Below are 16,928 nucleotides of genomic sequence, written 5' to 3'. Positions count from 1 at the left end.
CTAAAACCACTGGGATGGATGCGGTGTAAGGGTCAACATTCCTTTCTTCAGCCCAAATAGAAAACTTTCTCCATTTGCTAGTGTATAACTTTCTAGTGGAAGGTTTATGCAAAGATGTGAGAATGTGGGTCACAGCAGTTGAAAGATCATGAAGCCTGACTAGGGATGGAATTGGAGCAGCCACGCTGTGAAGCCTGACTAGGGATGGAATTGGAGCAGCCACGCTGTCAAGTTGAGGGTGTGGAGACTGGGGTGAAGAGAGCCTGACATGTGTGTCAAGAGGTCTGGCACTGGGTCCAGAATCCATGGGTCGTCTAGTAGATGAGGCCCGAGAAAGGGGAGCCAAATCTGATGAGGCCAGTAAGGAGTGATGAGAATTAATTTGCTTCCCAACAGCTTTGTTTTCTGAATCACCTTGGATATGAGAGGAAAGGGAGGGAAGGCATAAAGGAGACCTAGAGGCCAATCGTGAACAAGTGCGTCTCTTGTGACTCCCCTGGGGGGGGGGATTAGGGAAAAGTAGCTGCTGCATTTGGAGTGGATCGGACTGGCAAAACGATCGCAGCAAGGCTATCCCAATTTGCAGAAAATCTCTTCTGCTATTTCCTGCTTCAGAGACCACTGATGAGGCATCAAGATTGCCCGGCTGAGTTTGTCGGCTATCACGCTGGTTGTCCCTGAAATGTGCATTGCCACTAGAAAGCGCTGGGAAGATATCATCCACTTCCAAACATGAATAGCCTCCTGACAAAGGGGGTAAGATCTGGTTCCACCTTGCTTGTTGAGATACCATACCACAGACATGTTGTCTGATTGGATTGCTATCGTCCCAAGAAGAAGGTCATGAAGTGTTTGCAAAGCTAGAAGCACCGCCCTCATCTCTAGGACAATGATATGCAGGTGAGTCTCGTGATCATGCCATGTGCTTTGGACAGTCCTGCCTAGCTAATACCCCACCCTATCTATGAGGCATCCGTGGTCACAGTAGCAATGGGTTGGCGAGGAAGGAATGGAGTGCCTATCGTTAGTTGGTCTGGTAGGATCCACCAATGGAGGTAATTTTTGCAAGACTCTGTTAAGATGATGTGGTGGGATAGAGGCAGTTGTTGAAAGGACCACTGGGACAATAGAAGCCACTGAAGAATTCGCATATGTAATCTGGCCAGAGGGACTAGCATTATGGTGGAGGCCATGGTCCCTAAGAGTTTCAGCACTGTCTTTGCCTTGACTTTTTGAAGAGAAAGTAAATGGAGAACTTGATGTATGAGATTCTGTGCCCTTTCTGCAGGAATATGAGCTAACATGGCGACTGTGTCTATTTCTGCGCCTATAAAAGTCACAAATTGAGAGGACGATAAGGCAGACTTTTCCCAGTTTATAGTAATCCCAAACTGGGCACAAAGTTGGATCGTAGAGTCTCTGGTTTGAAGGAGTAGATGCCTGGTGGGGGCGGTCAGGAGCCAGTCGTCCAGGTATGAAAACACGTGGAATCCTAGATGTCTCAGGTGAGCTGTCACTACTGCCATACACTTGAACACCCTGGGGGCTGTCGTCAGGCAGCCCTTCGGTCGGCCGGATTCCAAAGTCTGGGTCTGGCCTCGGCTGGTGTCGCACTTCACCCGACGTCATCTCTGCTGGTCTTCGGGTATAAAGGCATCAGCCGACGCCATTTTCCTCAGTGTTTCTTGCCCCAGATGCCAGTTGCCCTCTTGGAAAGCTAAATTTTGGATAAATGCCAATGTTTCCAAAAAAGTAGAAGGCAAACACAAAAAATAAGCATGTATGTACATATATACAAACAAATACACCATAAGAGACCCCCCCCCCAGCTAGCTATTAAGAGGGTAAATACCCTAGGAGTACCACAGAGGGGAAGGAGGGTGGGTAATCCTGACTGCAGATGCTATCCTGTTCGGACATCTACATTTATGGTAGGTACAAAACTGTACTATGTCCTTCAAGGATGCATCTGCAGTCATAACAAATGGGTAGAATACCATAGCCAAACTAGGGGAGGAGGAAGAAGAATTATGGTGTAGTTAGGATCCCTTGCAATACAGCAGTGGCAAACCCTGCTCGGGATCTAGAGTATAGAGGTAAGTTATAATGCTTGGAAAATGTATGCACGGAGGTCCAAGTAGCCGCCTCAATAATGTCCTTGGTTGCCACTCCTCGTAAGAAAGCTGTGGTAGTGGCTGTAGCCCTTGTAGAGTGAGGTCTTATGTTCTGTGGAATTGGTTTTCCATGGTAGGAGTAACAGAATCTTATGCAATTTCCTATCCATTTGGAGATTGTCTGTTTGGAAATTGCTTTTCCTTCCCTTCCTGTTGCATAGGCTACTAAAAGCTGGTCAGTTTTTCTGTTACCTTTGGTTCTGTCCAGGTAGTAGCGTAACTGTCTATGTACATCTAAGGTATGCAGCAGTCTTTCCCCCCTGTTCTGTGGATTGGGAAAGAAGGTAGGTAGGTGGATTGCCTGGTTTAGAGACACTCTGGATACCACCTTAGGCATAAATGTAGGATTAGTTCTCATGGACACTCTGTCTTGATGGAAGATTAGAAAGGGTTGTACTCCCATTAAGGCCTGTAGTTCCGAAACCCTCCTTGCTGAAGTAATTGCCAGTAGGAAAGCAGTTTTCCATGATAGGTGTTGAAGATCTGCAGTTGCTGCTGGTTCAAATGGAGGGAGTGTCAATTTTTCTAGCACAAAGGTCAAGTCCCATGCTGGTAATGGTGGTTTCCTAGGAGGTTTTACATTCTTGATTCCTCTGAGGAACTGCCTGAGTAGAGGATGTGAGAAGACAGGGGATCAAGCTGTATTCTGCAGAAATAGCTGATGCATGTATCTTGATGGAGGAATAGGACAGGCCTGTATGGAGAAGCTCTGCCAAGTACTCCAGGATGTTAGCAATATCTATCTTCGACACATCTTTTCCTCTTTCAGTACTCCAAATGACAAACCTTTTCCATTTTCCTGCATAGTTCCTTCTTGTTGAAGGTCTGCGGGCTTCAAGGATAATGTCTTTAACCCTTTGGGATAAGTCTGGTTTAGTTGCTGTTATGTGATGTTCCAGGCAGTCAGTTGCAGAGTTTTTAGGTTTGGATGCATGATGTTGTAGTTGTTCTGAGTTAACATCAAAGGCATCAGGGGTAGTGTCCACATTCTCCCCCGAGACATGCTCCTCAGCAATGGATACCAGTGTTGTCTTGGCCAATTCGGAGCTATCAGGATTATCCTTGGGCGTTCCTCTTTGATTTTCAGTAGTACCTTGTGCATCAAAGGAAGAGGTGGAAATGCATATGCTGTCAGGCCTTTCCAACTGAAGGATAGAGAGTCCACCTTCCATGCAAGTGGGTGGTATGTCCTTGTGCAGAATTTCTTGAGCTGGTGATTGAGTGGGGATGCGAATAGGTCTATTTGTGGCATTCCCCATTTCTTTGTAATGGCCTTGAAGATGTCCGGGTGTAGCATCCATTCGTGAGCATCCGAGGTAGTTCTGCTTAACATGTCTGCTAGGGTGTTTTCTTTTCCCGGTACAAATATTGCCTGTAACTGGATGTTGTAGCTCAGAGCCATATTCCAAAGGTCCAGAGTCATTCTGCATAGGGGGTATGAATGAGTGCCTCCCTGTTTGTTGATGTACCACATGACTGTGGTGTTGTCTGTCCTTATCATTAAATGGCCTGCCTTGAGGAATGGTCTGAAATTGTGGATTGCTAGTTTTACTGCCAGCATTTCTTTTTGATTTATGTGCAGGTGCAGCTGGTCTGGAGTCCATAATCCTTGTATGCATTTGTCCAACATGTGTGCCCCCCAGCCTAGGTCTGAGGCGTCCATTGTGATGGTTTGGCTTGCTTGAAAGTTGTGGAAGGGCAAGCCTGGGTTTGACTGGCATGCTTGAGCCTACCATAGGAACTCTTGTTTCAGGCATGGGATTAGTGGGATTTCGGTTTCTAAGCTGTGCCTGTGTTGAGACCATAAATTCTTTAGGTACCACTGTAGCTTTCTCATATGCAGTCTGGCATGGGGGACCAGGATTATGCATGATGCCATGAAGCCCAAGGCCTGCAGTACTTTTCTTGCTGTTAGTTTGTTCTGCTTTGTTAATGCCAAGAAGTAAAGAGGGAGTTGTTCTTGTTTTTCTGCAGTTAGGAATGCCATCTGTTTTACTGTGTCCAATTCCGCACCCAGGAATGTTCTTGTTTGGGATGGTATCAGTCTTGACTTTTTAAATTGACTGTGTATCCCAGGGCTTGTAGTAAGCAAATGACTCTTTGTAAGTCTTTTGTCAGCTTGCTTTTGTTGTCCGCTTGTATCAGGCAGTCGTCCAGGTATGGATAAATTTGGATTCTCTGTAGCCTGCAATGAGCTATTACTGATGCCAGGCATTTTGTGAATACTCTGGGCGCAGTAGATAAGCCAAAGGGCAATGCTGAGAATTGATAATGCTCTGATCCTGCAAGAAATCTGAGGTATCTTCTGCAATTTGGTCGTATGGGGACGTGCAGGTATGCCTCCTTGAAATCTAGAGTTACCAGCCAACACTCCTTGCCCAGCATGGGAAGAAGTTGCTGTAGGGTCAGCATTTTGAATTTTGGGACAATGATGAATGTGTTTAAGACGGACAGGTCGAGAATAGGTCTCCAACTTTTCTCTTTTCTTGGTACTAGGAAGAGTCTGGAGTAGAATCCTTTGCCCTGTTCTGTTAGTGGTACTCTTTCCACAGCTCTCATCTTTGTTAATTGAGCTATCTGCTTTAGAGCTTCTGTTTTTTGATTTGGAGGTAGGTTTGGCATTCCTCTTTTTACTGGTAAGGTGTGGAAGTGAAACCTGTAGCCTTGGTCTATGGTTTGCAAAATCCACTTGTCTTTTGTGATATAGTGCCAATTTTTTGAAAATAAGGCTAACTTTCCGCCTAAAGGTGCTGCTGTTTGTTCCCTGGTAGGCGGTGTCAGAGCCAAGTCACTGTGACTGTCCTGTTCCAGTGGCAGTGGTTGTGTCTGTGCCTCGCTGGTTATTGCCTTGCCACTGGCGTCCTCTGTAGGCACCTCCTCTGGATTGATTTCTGCCTCTGGAACGTCTATTCCTGCCTCTCTGAGATTTTGAGGAGTCTGGAAAGGACCAATTTTTGGAAGGCCAGTTCCTGCTAAACCTTGGGGGCTGAACCTGTAAGAAATCCTTAACTGTTTGTACAGATTTTGCCTTCTCTTCCATTTTCTTCATTACTTGCTGAGCAGGAGTACCAAATAGACTGGCCTTATCCATAGGAGCATCTAACAGCTTTGCTTTAACATGATCCGGCAAGACCTGTTCTTTCAACCATGCATGCCTTCTTATAACTGTGCCAGTCATGGCTGATCTAAATGAAGCCTCCAGTACATCATAGCCCCATTTTAAAGAATGGTTACTAACCTGCTGAATGTTATTCATCATTTCTAAAACATATTTCTTATCTAAGGAGTCATCAGAGGACAGTTTCTTAGTTAACTGATCAAGCATAAACTCTTGGTATTGGATCATATGAAACTGACAGTTCAAAGCTCTAGCTGAGAGAGTAGCAGAGGTGTAAACTTTTTTCCCCCATCTCTCTAAGGACCTGGATTCCCTTTCAGAAGGGAGAGGGTTTTTTGCTGAGGTCGAAGCTACTGCCTTAGGCCCCTGGGAGATAGTCTCAGGATCTGCAAGTGGGGCCTTGTATAGGTGGTGATGAGTGTCTGGTACCCTGTAAAACCTATCTGGTTTGGCAGGGGCTGGAGGTAAAGTATCAGGAGCAGTGCAAACATCATTAAATGCATCATCCACAACAGGTAGAACTGGAGGTATAGCTAAGGGCCTATGTTGTGGTAAGTGTAGAAAGGTCCTAAGCCTTTTCTTGAATCTGAGAAATCTTGTCCCTGCCATTGGAATTGTTCTCTCATGGCATGTAAGGTTTCCCCAAAGGAAAATTCCTCTGGTGGAGAGGCAGATGGAATAGATTCTTCAGCATCGGAATCTTCATAAGAAGAAAAAGGAGCCTCTGGATGGTCTGTAATGTCTGAGTCATCCGAAGAATCATCAGAGGACACTGGCTCTGGGGGCTCTGCTCTAGGTCTCTTTTCTGGAGGCTGAGAGGCCCTGTCTGGGTGAGATTGGGATCCCCTAATTAAAGAGATGAGATCCTCTGCCAGAGTAAGCATTTGTGAACTGGAACTGGGCCTGTGTGAGGGGGGCTTAACAGGCACTGATTTAGCAGTTTTGGCTGCTTTAGCCCTGGCAAAGGCCTTAATAGACATGGCTGCAGGAGGCCTAGCAGCACCACGTGCTGGGGTAGAGACATCCAAAGGGATGGTGTCTGATAATTCACTAGGAACCACATTAGTAGGCAAAACTTCAGAGGCCGATTCAACTAGGGTAGCAGGAGCCTCGGTAGTAGTCATGGATTCGCTGAAGATTGACCCGTTTGCTCGGTTTCGCCGAAACCGAGACACTCGCGGTTTGCTTAACCGTGGTTTCGCCGAAACCGCGGACCGCGAATGTCGGTCTTTTCTTTGCGTTTTTAACAATTTGAGTAGCTGGAGGATCCGACGGCATAATGTACGCAAAATCTGGGCCGAAAAAGTGTTCAGCAAACTCCGACCGGCGCCTAAGCGTCGCCGGTTGAAGGAAGCACAGGCTAAACAGGCTGCTACGTCGTGGTCTGGGCCTAAACAAGGTAAGCAGTAAGAGTGGAAATCTTTATGAGGTATTTGTTTCCCACAAGTTAAACAGTTATTTACTTTTTCTGACATCGGCTGAGGCAAGAAAGAGTCCCCAACGGGGTACTTAGCTTTTTAGAAGTCTTCGAAGTAGTATTCGGTAGTAGTAATCTCTGGATCTGACCGACCGGCACTTGCGAACAGCTTCTGCTTCGGGCGCCACGCGGCAAGAAAGACTGGGGAAAATGGCGTCGGCTGATGCCTTTATACCCGAAGACCAGCAGAGATGACGTCGGGTGAAATGCGACACCAGCCGAGGCCAGACCCAGACTTTGGAATCTGGCCGACCGAAGGGCTGCCTGACGACAGGACAACCCATTTGTTATGACTGCAGATGCATCCTTGAAGGACATCTGGTAGTGACTGGCTCCCAGCTGGAAGCGTAATTGGCTCCTCGATGCTCTGTCCATTTTTATTTGGTAGTACACATCTTGGAGGTCTATTGAGCACATCCAAGTGTCTTTCCCTAACAGAGGGAGCACAGACTGCAGTGTCACCATCCGGAACTTGTACTTCTTTATGGATTTGTTTAGTTTGCTGATATCCAAGAAGGGCCTCCAGTCCCCTGTACGTTTTGGCACTAAAAAGAATCTGGAGTAAGTTCTGAATTCTACCTGGTCTGCGGGGACGGTTTGGATGACTCTGTTTACAAACAACTTTTTCACCTCTACAGTTGCTTGATCTCTGTGATTGGGTGGAACATCTGGGATCTTCTTGGGAATGTGAGGTGGCAGAGAAAAGGGTATGGAGTAACCTCTGGTGATAATTCTTTGTACCCATTTTCTCGGGTGATGCTTAGCCAGGCTTCTGGATACAAAGAAATGTGACCCCAACTGGCTCCAGAGAAGCACAGCCGGGCCCCACATCAGGATCGCTGATAGGGACAATCTTGAAACGAATCACGACCTCCCTAGTTTTGCGGGCTGCCCCTGCCTCTAGGGCAACATCTACCATTTGCTCCTCCTCCTCTGCCACTGAATGAGGAGTCACCCTGTGCACCCGGGAAAAATCTTAGGGACTTCTTGAACCACATCTTACTACCTCTCTGACCCTTGGGGTATGGTCTAGAGGGGACGGTAAAATGTACTCCCATGGCAGACAGTGTTTTCCCTTCTTGCTCGCACCTGGTGAGTGTGTCATTTACCTTGGGTCCAAACAACAAAGAACTGTCAACGGTGGCTTTGGTAAAGGTAGACTTGAAAGGCTCAGCAAAATTACACAAGCACATCCAGGAGTGTCTCCTAAGGGAAACACCTGAATCCGCTGCCCTGCTCGCTCTGTCGACTGCATAAAAAATCAGCCTCATGGAGGCGTTAACAATGGAATTTAAGGTGGACAACTGAGCAGATACCTTATCAGGGACTCCTTCAGTAGATGTACCTTGTAGAGCATCTCCCAACTCCTTAAGGAGATCTCTTTGAAGCCTCGTAAAATGTGTTAGATAGTTCAGCAATCTGAGTGTGAATGCCACTGACGAAAAGATACGCTTCCTGTATTTATCCATCATTTGAGACTCCTTGTTTGGCGGATGGACAGATGAAGTCTCCGCTAGTTCCTTCTTAGTGGCCGCCAACACCACCATGGCATCTACAGGCACACCCTTGGATAAGAATTCTTTCTCTTTGGTAGCAGACAGAAATTTATTGGGTCTCCTGTGAACTGGCTCCACGGCATCAAGAGTCTCCCACACCTTCCAACTAACAAGGTCTAAAAGTTCATCAAAAGGTGGAGACACCCAAGAGGCTGAAGGTTGAGACCCGAAAGCCTTGAGGTACACTGATTCCTCATCAGAAGGGGTAACAGTGGGCCAGCTGCCCCTCTGCTTAAGGATCTCCAAGATGTCTACAAAGGAGACATCATCAGAGGACAACTTGGGGGACCCTTCTGACTCCTCGAGGTCAGTGTCGGAGGTAAGAGACTCGTCCTGGAAATCTACATGCTTTCTCTTGCATGTCCTGTTCCCCGGGGGCTCCTCAGGAGGATATTCTGGGGAGGTCTCGGAAGACTGGGGGCCACCAACCGGGGGCTACAGAGGCTGCGGGTCTCTGCAGTGCAGAGAAAGTAGGTGCTGAGATGGAGGTCGGTGCCCAAGGGGGAAGAGTTTCGGTACCCTTGAGTGGAGTTGATGAGCAGAACAGTACACTCCTCATCATCTCAAAGGCAGACCTCTCTGGCTCAGAAAACCTCCTCGGCTCCAAGGAAACAGAGGAAGTCATCAGCTCCAAAGCCATCGGCTCCGAGATAGATGTAAGATCCGAGCTCACCCTAGCCGACGCACCGAGAGGGAGACTCAGAACCGAAGAGGTTCGGGTCCAAGTGTCCCTGTCGGGGCCGACCGGTGAACTTTGGCTCCTAGACACCACGGACAGCACTGAAGGTGTCGCAGCAGAACTCGGCTCTGAGACAGCCTCAAGGGGGGCTGGAACTGAGGGTTCCACAACCAGTGGTACCGAGCACTCTGGCCCCGAAAGAGCGGCATGGCTCGGAGAAGGAACCACAACAGGGGAAATGGACTTGGGTGGCTCCGGGACCAACTGGGTCAGAGCCAATAGCATTTCTGGCAAGGCAGACGACTTCAGGAGTCTAAGCACTACTCTCTCCACATCTTCCTCTGATAGGCTTCTGGAAGATAGTGTGAGTGATCTGGACCTCTGCAAGATTGGGGACCTTAAGGTTGGGTAGTCCAGCAAAAGATCTCTGGACCGACTCCGATGTAGTCTCTCAGTAGTTGGCTCCGAAATGCATGGGGCCGAAACTGAAGTCTCAGTATCAACAACCTCGATCAGCTCCGAGGCCAGTGGAGCTGAGGAAGTAGAAGTCTTATCCGGTTTAGGAGGCGGTTCCAAAGCACCGGACGAGAAATGCCTCTTGGTAAGCTTCATCTTCTCTTTTTGGAGAATAAGAACTGGCCAAATCTTCCTCGAAGGAAGGCTTGAGGAGACCTATCAAAATTAGCTAGTTCTTCTGCTCCTGGAGAACTCTGGAGCTGAAGGAATGGCAAAACAAAGAGGTTTCCTGCAAATGAATGGCTCCGTGGCAATAAACACAATTACTATGGCCATCCGTAATTGACATTTTCTGGGAGCACTTTACACATTTTTTAAAACCCGAACGTTTATGGTTTTTGCCTCTTTGGACATGATAACTAGTGAAGCAGAAACACACAAGCACAATGAGGACTAGGTCCTCCAACTTAAATGGGCCTAGTCCTTACCACACTAGCACACACACACCACGAGGACTAGGTCCTCTAACTCAAACAGGCCTAGCCCTGGGGAGAGAGAAAGGACAGAGAACTAGGTCCTCTAACTTAAATGGACCTAGGTAGAAAGTATAAGACCAGAGGGTCAGAAAACTATCAACTAGACTGCACACTAATTTGAAAAATCTAAATGCCCAAACTGTCTCAAATATAAATCTACACTCAAACGCTAAGTCGTAGAAACAAAAGGGTCAGAACTATCAAAAGACCCTGCATGCAAGCTGAATCGCTAAATATCTAAGTAAATATTTAAATTCCAAACTCTCTAATACTAAGAAACACTGCACACAAAATATAGTAAAATAAGCGCAAACGCATAATTAGAAAGGACTGGCACACAGGATACAAAACGAGAACAACAAAGGCCAACAGCCAACTAGTTCCAAACAATCAAGAAATTTAAAGTGAAGAAAAACACTTCAACAAGTCTGAAGCTACTCTTCTTCTTCTTTCAGCTTTTCCCGGTGAGGGGTCGCCACCGCGGATCACTAACACTACTAAACTCTATCTAGAGCCATATAAATCACTAAAGTTAAACTGTAATATAGTAATAATAGAAAAAGTCTTAAACTTAGCCACGGCCAAGCAAGAAGCACATCTGAACTCGTAGATGCGACAAACGAGATCTGGGGATTGTACTGGTGCACTATGGGATACCTACCTAGCCACGAGCCAACTAGAAGACTTTGAGCTTTGTAACAGGCCGAGTATCGGCTCCGAACCCATATGTAAGAATGAAGGCGAGAAAGGACTACAGAACATCCCCCATTTTCTCCTTGCAGTTAGCATTAGAGGTGTGTAGAGGTCCACTATGTGCTACAGACTGCAGTTGTGAGTTTCTGAAGATAAAAGCACTAAAAAATACTAATTAGGAATAAGCTGAAATATTGTAAAAGATGAAGAGTAATGCCTTAAAAGTAAAATCAAGCTGCAAAGTCAATTTTTTTCTGACTGACTTCCTAGCTGAGAATCAACACAAAAATTCTTATGTAAGTACCCACTGCAAGATCTGGATATATTTAAGGATTTGGTCCCTAGCCCTATGTGAAATCTTGTGCTCTGGTTTCCCACACACTACTACGCAGTGCAAAACTAAAACTGATGCAGCTGGTAGCACAAAACCTTGTGTGCATGTCCTATTCTTCCTTATTTTAAAAGTCAGCTGTTACCTGGTTCAGGAAGCAAAGGAGGACAAGTACATTTTACCCTTCCTTTGAAAAAAAAACATATAAATAAAGCCTCCAGGACATCTCTTTCCACGGGATAATTTGTCCAAGAACTGGAAACCATGGATTAAGAAATTAAATATATTCCATAGAACGTACAGAATAAATAAAAAGCATCAGTGAAATTACTAAATGTAAACTGGAAGAGCTTACTGAAGGATAAAAAATGAAGTTCCATTTAAGAATGGAAACAAAAAAACAAGTAAAAATATGTTATGATGGACATCAGAAACATAAGATGTGCCAGTGATAAAGGTGTGATTATAGGCATTGAAAAAATATGAATTAGCTGAAAAGATGTGGCAAGAGAAATAATTTTATTACAGCAGATAAAATGAAAGACATGCATCTGCAACTAAAGAAAATGCAGAGGATGGAAGAAACCTGTGCAAGCACTTATTGTGAGTACATTAAGAGCTGAATTACCGAGTCTCTGTCTTTCTTTTGGCTTTTCCCGGTTAGGGGTCGCCACAGCGGAACTCTGGTCCGCTAATGATTGGCAGTAGATTTTCACGTGCTGGCTTGCCGGGCCTAACGCACAACCTTCAACGAAGGAACGCCCATTCACGCATGTCGACACACAGAAGACGCTCTAACTGAGAATCGAACGTGCAACGTCTAACTGTGAGGCGACAACGCTACCGCAGCACCACCACTGCAGTAGCTGAATTACTGAGTACTACGTAAAAATGTCGAAAAGAGGACTTGAAGTAAGAGGATCAGTCAGAAATGAAGGAAGAAAAGCTCAAGTGCAGCATTTGAGGTAGATGCGAGTACAAACTGTGATGTAATATCCGTTTCAAAATTCAAAGCACTGAAACTAAAAGTGCGCAAATTACTCTCAACTTCATCAGGACAAAAGCGCTTAATGAATTTATTGTGAATAAAGAGTTTTTGGTTAAGTAGCTTCCTTGGGTCTGTTCATAGCTCAACTTCTTGACTGTTACCAACAGGATTGTGTTTTTCCTGGTTCGTTGTGTATCCTGATTCCAGTTTGGTTATTCAGTAGACTCTACAACAATAGTCATGTTAGATCTGTGAAAAGTATAAGAAAAAATTCACCAGAGTTCAAGGGAAGAACAACATGAAGTAGCTGTTATAAAGAATTATAGGCAGCCAAGATTCAAAGTACAAATGAAAAGTATTGAGAATAAACAGTATACCTCTACTCAAAACGAATACGTCTCAAAGCGACTGTGTGAGACGGAGACATTCTCCAATATGCAAAGTATCTAGAGTTATTCAGACAGATGTCCACTGAGATGCTCACAGAGATGCTCCACAAATCAGAACCACCATCTTGAACCTCAACCAAAGTTACCTAAAGTCACAATCATGAGTACTTATCAGCTAATGAGAACACAGAAGAGTTTGTGTCCCCATCTCACAGTGTTCAGGGTTTGAAAAAAACACACTTGAGAATACAGCTTGACACTGCGACAATATAAGAACAGAAGTCTGTCATGGTATTAAAAGTATTAGCATTCCTGCTGTTCCAAGGACCATACTTATGATTCCATGACTGTCAAAAGGAACAAAGGGGTAAAGGCCTGAACTGAATGAGATCCAGATGAGCAGTCTGACCAGTGACTGGGGCACTGCAGGAGTTTATGAGGGGAGGGTGAGTGAATGGCTGCAGCATTCATCCTGATGGAAAGATAGGTGGGTCTGACCAGTAGTGTTGAAAATCTACTGCACAGAATGGTACATAGCATGCAGTACATGTGCCACAAATGTGTGCTTGGCCCACCCAAGACACATTCTTGGTTCATGTGCAGGAATGCATACCTCAAAAATGGAAAGCATATTGCACTGTCATGTCTGATAAAGTCTGCATAACAATCTGTTAAGAGGAAGGGTCATGGCCAGTAAAACAAAAACCTCTCATGGCTGTTTGAATGATAGCCAAGTCACAAGTGGTTCCCCTCCTTAAGTGATGTGGAACAGTTTGATAAAGTCATGGCAGTGGCAAGACAGTCTACAGTTACAGGGTATAAAAAGCATTAAACAGGAAAATAAGTATGACCACAGAGAGAAATTAAATTAAAATTATGCTAACTATGCTAAAATTGTAATTGCCGTTGTCTGATGTTCACATATACTATTAGTTTTTAAACAACACAATTTAAGAACATATTACTTCCTCGTAATAAAGGCTAACTGCACTACAAAAGTTTATTTGTTTCATAACCCCTAGCTGATCCAGTAAAAACATCAAGTACTTCTTTTGTGGACCTTTCATCAGAATAATCACGGCAGCAAAATAATAAATTCAAAATAATTTACATAATTTAATAGTATTTCATATTTATATTTACAACAATTTCTCAGTTATCTTATTCCTTGTACTTCAACAGCTTGCTCAATAGCTTAAAAAAAAGTTACAGTACTGATAGTAAAATTTTGTGGAACAAAGTTTCAGCGCTTCCTCAGCTATCCATCTTTATCTTCACTGTCAGTAGAACAGGTCCATTAAAAGACTGAAAATTATGTTTTAAAGGTATTTTGAGATTAACTCATGTAATTAGCAGCAACTAAAATTAAACCATGCTTCTCTCAAAGTTAAACACACTTACATGTTGGGGCTCATTTTCTGAAGACATTGCATTATTTAAACACAAAGCTTCCAAAAATTTCTGTTTCAAGATAATGTAGCGAAACCTAGAGATGAAACAAAAAGAAAAACACTGAGCAGAGGGGAAACCAAGAATAAATACGGTGTGACACAGTAAAACAAAGCACAGTAGCACACACAGGCATATGCCAGAAAATTAACTGCACTGAAAATGTTTTATTTTTGGTCTTACTTCCTTGAGATTATTACAGATGAAGTTCTGTCTTACTTCTCAAGTGTCCAGAATTTTGCAAAATGCCCATATTCTTGTTTCATATTTTGTTTGTTCCTTATAAAATTTGTGTTTTTTTTTTTTTTGGCAAACCACTAAGGAGTACAGCCACTAAATAATGACAATCATTTGAGTTTCGTACTGCAAATCTTTTAGAAGATGCATGTTCAATATTTAAAATCTAACCCTGATTTTGCCCCCCCCCCCCCAAGTCATTTTTTGCGTCTTTACCTGGAATTCTTCAGCAAGCAGGTTGAGGTATGACCTTTACAGCTTTCTAATCAGTCATACAAATAAATGCACACTAGCATAAAACTTTCTTAGAAGTTTGTATAAAGAAATGGAGCAGAGACAACAATATAGTACTACTAATGAACAGTGACAACTACAAGATTTCTTAAATCTTTAAGGGTGATCCTAGATCATTAATGCGCCACCCTCCCAAAATGTTTTACCTTATTATAGATGGTTGTAAAAATGTGAAATATGGCCATGCAAGAAAAGGTGCATCATTCTTAAAAGCTGCACTGTTCTCCAAAATATGCATTTTGCATTTTCTGTAACATTCGTTTGCATCATCCCAAACATGCATTAAAATATTAAAAAAAGGCATATTATATTTTTACAGTTCCAAACATTAAAATTTCCTATGCACCATTTCAAATCTATGTTCCTGGCATCTTCTATATCAGATGGTTTATGCTGAGGCACCAGCTAGAGATAACAAGCAGAGACCTTTACCTGTGCTCAATTCTCATTTAGGTCTGACTAAAAGGGGCAAAATTAAATTTTTTTTCTCCTTCAGTTAGACAAGCAACACATATGACATGTAAAAAAGGCTTGAAAAAAGAACACTTTTGCCAATATGAGTGTCAGCAAATTACTGACCGCTACATTCTATTCTTTTCTCTCAAAATCTGCATTCCACATCTTTCTGGAATTATGTTCAGTGCATTTTCTATTCCAATCTGACCACATTTCTTCTCACTCACTGTCATACTACTGAACCTTTTCTCTACTTATTCTTTAAATTTATAAGAGGTCAGTTCACTCACACACACACACACACACACACACACACACACACACACACACACACACACACACACACACACACACACACACACTAAACCTACATCTGTAGTATAACCACTGTGTTTATTAAAATTATTCAGACTGGCAGTGATCGTCATGAAGACTTCATCAGCTCTTCTTCATAAACATTGCATCTTCATAGGTAGGTAGGTACTAGGCTATCTGCCCGAGGGCATTTATAAGCCTAGCCAGAGTGTGTCGGCTATCGCCGCCCCATTGATTAATTAACTGATCTTCTGTCAAGCAGAGCCAATGAAGTGATCCCAGGGGTGTATTTTCTGTTACCCATCCACTCGTCAAGGTTTCTCTTGAAGAGTGTTAGTGAGGGGCTCTGCCTAATGTAGTTTGGAATTTTGTTCCAAAGAATGGGTAGTCCCTATGATAGGAATCTATCCCTCCAGCATGTTCTATTTATTGTTGTGGCAAGGTTTAGCTCACTAGAGCGTGTGGCTCGTAGTGACTTGGATTTCTTTAGGTGGAGCATGTCCATCAATTCTGAGTTGGACATGGCTTTGTAAGTCAGTCAGAGATCACCTCTGAGTAAGTGATATGCCACTGAGTACAGCCAGGGTTTTTTCAGTCGGCTGCATAGAACATATGTTTGAGGCTAGTAATCCTCTTGGTAAGGTACTTTTGTGGTCTCTCCAGCTGTTGGAAGTGTCTTGTGAGGTTCATCCCAAATGGGGCATTGCACTCTATGATGGGTCTGATGAGTGATGAGTAGAGGGGCACTATAACCTCTATTTCTAGATGCGAACCCTTTAGTAATTAAATGGGCCACATAGAAGGATTTCCAAACTACTTTGGCAATATGATTGTCAAAGGAGAGATTACTATCTACTTGGGTTCCCAGATCTCTTATTACCTCTTCTGCATTAAGGGGGCTGCCACCTATGTGGTAATTCATGGGTGTTTTGTTTTTCCCAAACAGAATGACTATGCATTTTTTGGCATTTAGCTTGAGGCCATGACTTTGACACCAGGTGTCTGTCTCAGTAAGACCCTTCTGGAGGATGTCCGTGTCAGCCAGAGAGTCAATTATGGCTCCCAGTTTGCAGTCATCGGCGAACTTGGTTAGCCATAGTCCTCCTGTGTTTGCCTGTACTTCTGAGAAGTATATACCGAACAGTAGGGGTCCCAGGACCAAGCCTTGTGGGACACCACTTGCGACTGGTTCAGAGTCGGACCTGGAGCCCGCTATTCTTACCGTGTGACTTCTGTCTGTAAGCCAGTTGGCAACCCATCTCGTGACGTAGGGGTTTATGTTCAGATTGAGGAGTTTTTCTGTAATACCAGAGTGGGGAATGGTGTCGAAAGCCTTGGCGAGGTCAAGGTAGGCTGTGTGAACAACACCCTTTCCCTAGTCTATGGTCTTGGTAACTGTCTCGAAGAAGTCAACCAAGTTTAGTAGGCATGATCTGCCCCTAACAAAGCCTAACTAGATCGGGTCAAGTGTTTGGAGGTTCCCAATGTCTTTGTTAATGAGTTCCATGCTAGTCAGGCTTATGGGGCGATAGTTACCAGGGTCAGTTGTGGCCCCTCCTTTGTGGAGTGGAATAACCGTTGCTGTGCGCCATTCTATGGGCACGCAGACTGTAGAGAGGCTGAGGTTGAACAGCATGTTTAGGTGGGGGGTTAGTTCGTGCAAGATGCAGCCTGGGACACCATCTGGCCCCACTGACGCTGTGCTTTTGGCTTTTGAAAGGGCTATTTTCAGCTGTGCGTCTGTGATTTCCGGGACACTACACTTTTCCGGTATTGTTGT

General features: G+C 44.3%; 1 protein-coding gene across 1 annotated transcript in view; it reads right to left on the bottom strand.

Annotated features, from left to right (window-relative positions):
• WDR47 (WD repeat domain 47) overlaps positions 1-16,928 on the bottom strand; it is a 2,078,858-nt gene that overhangs the window by 1,675,008 nt on the left and 386,922 nt on the right. Inside the window, exon 4 of the mRNA XM_044086053.1 lies at positions 13,799-13,883. Within this exon, the coding sequence (XP_043941988.1) occupies positions 13,799-13,883 (85 nt within the window). The remainder of the gene's footprint in view (positions 1-13,798; positions 13,884-16,928) is intronic.

This window comes from Protopterus annectens, chromosome 10.part0 (assembly GCF_019279795.1).
Source record: "Protopterus annectens isolate FY-2018-M chromosome 10.part0, PAN1.0, whole genome shotgun sequence".
Classification (NCBI taxonomy): Eukaryota; Metazoa; Chordata; order Ceratodontiformes; family Protopteridae; genus Protopterus; species Protopterus annectens.
Note: the sequence above shows the minus strand (reverse complement) of the source record. Positions and strands in the feature narration are given on the sequence as shown.